Genomic DNA, 5000 nt, shown 5'->3' on the forward strand with positions numbered 1-5000 from the left:
ACATTATTAACCGAGAGAGAGAATATCTGTCAAATTCAAATATCCAGCCCTTTAAATCTGACACGTATGCCTCTCTAGGACCTGGGGGGGATTTCCGGGACGGACATCCCGCTGTCTGTGTCTGAGCTGGATCATGACATCGCCGGCGTCAACACGGTGGAAGAGCTGCTGAGACACCTGAACCCGTTTACCTGGCAAGAAGACCTGGAGCAGCTGTATACACACACGCATTACTACAGGCCGCGGGCATTTTACACTGACCGCAAACATAAACGTGAGTCACACACACACAGATATGGATGAGGTTGAGTCATTCCTCATTCCTAAATGTATAACATAAGCAATGACACCTACATTAGCTCCGATGTAAGTTAGTCAGGGATAATGTACAGTCAGCCGGTTGTTACCGCATCTCACATTCATTCCTATGGGAAGTTCTGCGAAGCTTGTCAGAGCGAGCTCTGGTAACCCGGGGGGCGGAGCCTAGCGAAGAGTCAGTTCTGTTTTTAACTTTGTCTCGGGTGTTTCTGCGGAGACGGACGCTGTTAACCATTCACTTGAATATTATGAGGCACAGGAATGTGATTTCTCCTCCTCTTTGTTTATTTCCTCCCTTTCTCGCTGTCCATCCCTGAACAGATTGCAGATATGTGACTCATAATTCAGAAGAAAAGTCCAAAACAACACACTGGAATGTTGTTTCCAAAGCACGGATAAACACACACACACACACACACACACACACACTATATACTCTCACACACACACTATATACTCACACACACACACACACACACACACACACACTATATACTCGCACGCACAATACACACGCACACACACACACACACTATATACTCACACGCACAATACACACGCACACACACACACACACACTATATACTCGCACGCACAATACACACGCACACACACACACACACTATATACTCACACACACACACACACACACACACACACACTATATACTCACACACTTTATACTCACACACACACACACACACACACACACACACACACACACACACACTATATACTCACACACACACACACTATATACTCACACACACACACACACACTATATGCACACACACACACACACTATATACTCACACACTGTATACTCACACACACACACACACACACACACTATATACTCGCACGCACACACACACTATACACTCGCACACACACTATATACTCGCACGCCCCCGCACACTACACACACTATATACTTGCACACACACTACACACACACACACACACACTATATACTCGCACGCACACACACACTATATACTCACGCACGCACACACACACACTATATGCACGCACGCACACACACACTATATACTCGCTCACACACACACACACACACTATATACTCGCACGCACACACTACACACACACACACACACACACACTATATACTCGCATGCACACACTACACACACACACTATATACTCGCACGCACAAACACACTATACACACACACACACACACTATATACTTGCACGCACACACACATTACACACACACACACACTATATACTCGCATGCACACACACACACACTATATACTCGCAAGCACAAACACACTATACACACACACACACTATATACTCGCACGCACACACTACACACACACACACACACACACTATATACTCGCAAGCACAAACACACTATACACACACACACACACTATATACTCGCACGCACACACTACACACACACACACACACACTATACACACACACACACACACACTATATACTCGCACGCACACACTACACACACACACTATATACTCGCAAGCACAAACACACTATACACACACACACACTATATACTCGCACGCACACACTACACACACACACACACACACTATATACTCGCACGCACAAACACACTATACACACACACACACACACACTATATACTCGCACGCACACACTACACACACACAAACACACTATACACACACACACACACACACACTATATACTTGCACGCACACACACACTACACACACACACACTATATACTCACACACACACACTACACACACACACTATATACTCTGCACACACACACTACACACACACACACACACACTATATACTCGCACGCACAAACACACTATACACACACACACACACACACTATATACTCGCACGCACACACTACACACACACACACACACACACACACACACACACACACACTATATACTTGCACGCACACACACTACACACACACACACACTATATACTCACACACACACTACACACACACTATATACTTGCACGCACACACTACACACACACACACACACACTATATACTACGCACTATACACACTACACACACACACACACACTATATACTCACACACACTACACACACACTATACACACACACTACACACTATACACTCACACACACTACATACACACACACACACACACTATACACACACACACACACACACTATATACTTGCACTCATACACACTACACACACACACACACTATATACTCATGCACGCAACACACTATACACACACACACACACACTATATACTCAGACACTACACACACACACACACACACACACACACTATATACTAGACGCATCACACACATACACACACACACACACACACACTATATACTCATGCACGCTACACACACACTACACACACACACACACACACTATATACTCATACTACATCACACACACACACACACACACACTATATACTTACACGCACACACTACACACACACACACACACACACACTATATACTATGCACGCACACACTACACACTACACACACACACACACACACTATATACTCGCACGCACACACTACACACACACACATACACACACACTATATACTTCATGCACTCATCACACTACACACACACACACACACTATATACTCACACACACACACTACACACACACACACACACACACACACTATATACTCACACACACACACACATACACACACACACACACACACACACTATATACTCACACGCACACACACATACACTACACACACACACACACACTATATACTCAAGCACGCACACACACACTACACACACACACACTATATACTCACGCACACACACTACACACACACACACACTATATACTTGCACGCATCACACACTACATACACACACACACACACTATATACTCAAGACGCACACACTACACACACACACACACACACACTATATACTCACACGCACACTATACACTACACATACATCACACACACACTATATACTCACACGACACACTACACACTACACACACACACACACACTACATACATGCACTATACACTACACAACACACACACACACACACTATATACTCGCACGCACACTACACACACATACACACACACACACTATATACTCATGCACACACTACACATACACACACACACACACACACTATATACTCAAGACGCTATCATACACTACACACACACACACACACACTATATACTTGCACGCATACACACTACACACTACATACACACACACACTATATACTCGCACACTATCATACACACATACACACACACACACACACACACACACTATATACTCGCACGCATCATACATACATACACACACACACTATATACTGCATACACTACTACACACACACACACACACACTATATACTCATAGCACACACACACACACACACACACACACACACACTATATACTATGCACTACACTACACACACACACACACACACACTATATACTCATGACGCACAACACACTATACACACACACACACACACACTATATACTCATGCACGCTACACACTACACACACACATATACACACTATACACACACACACACACACACACTATATACTTGCATGCACACACACACACACACACACACACACACTATATACTACACACACACACACTACACACACACACACACACACACACACTATATACTCATATACTCACACACACACACACACTATACACACACACACACACACACTATATACTCGCACGCACACTACACACACACACACACTATATACTCAGCACACACTACACACACACACACTATATACTCACGACACACTACACACACACACACACACACACACACTATATACTCATGCACACATCACACACTACACACACACACTATATACTCACACACACTATCATACACTACATCACTATCACACACACACACACACACACACTATATACTCATACACTACACACTACACACACACACACACACACACTATATACTCATGCATCACACACTATATCACACACAAACACACTATACATCACACACACACACACACACTATATACTTGCACACTATACTACACACTACACACACACACACACTATATACTCACAGCACTACTACACTACACACACACTCATATACTTGCACTGCATCACACCACACACACACACACACACACACACTATATACTCGACACACACACACTACACACACACACACACACTATATACATCACACACACACACACACTATATACTCGCACGCACACACTACACACACACACTATATACTCGCAAGCACACACTACACACACACACACTATATACTTCGCACACACACACACACACACACACACACACACTATATACTCGCACGCACACACTACACACACACACACACACACTATATACTCGCACGCACACACTACACACACACACACACACACACTATATACTCGCACGCACACACTATACACACACACACACACACACACTATATACTCATCATGCACACACACTACACACACACACACACACACTATATACTCACGACGCACACTACATACACACACACACACACACTATATACTCAAGCACACACTACACACACACACACACACACACACTATATACTCACG

General features: G+C 43.9%; 1 protein-coding gene across 2 annotated transcripts in view; it reads left to right on the forward strand.

Annotated features, from left to right (window-relative positions):
- The window catches only part of LOC127631643 (platelet-derived growth factor D-like), a 35690-nt gene that overhangs the window by 16028 nt on the left and 14662 nt on the right, over positions 1 to 5000 (forward strand). For both annotated transcript variants that reach the window (XM_052109915.1, XM_052109916.1), the window contains exon 5: positions 79 to 274. In XM_052109915.1, coding sequence (XP_051965875.1) covers positions 79 to 274 — 196 coding nt within the window. The remainder of the gene's footprint in view (positions 1 to 78; positions 275 to 5000) is intronic.

This window comes from Xyrauchen texanus, chromosome 38 (assembly GCF_025860055.1).
Source record: "Xyrauchen texanus isolate HMW12.3.18 chromosome 38, RBS_HiC_50CHRs, whole genome shotgun sequence".
Taxonomy (NCBI): Eukaryota; Metazoa; Chordata; class Actinopteri; order Cypriniformes; family Catostomidae; genus Xyrauchen; species Xyrauchen texanus.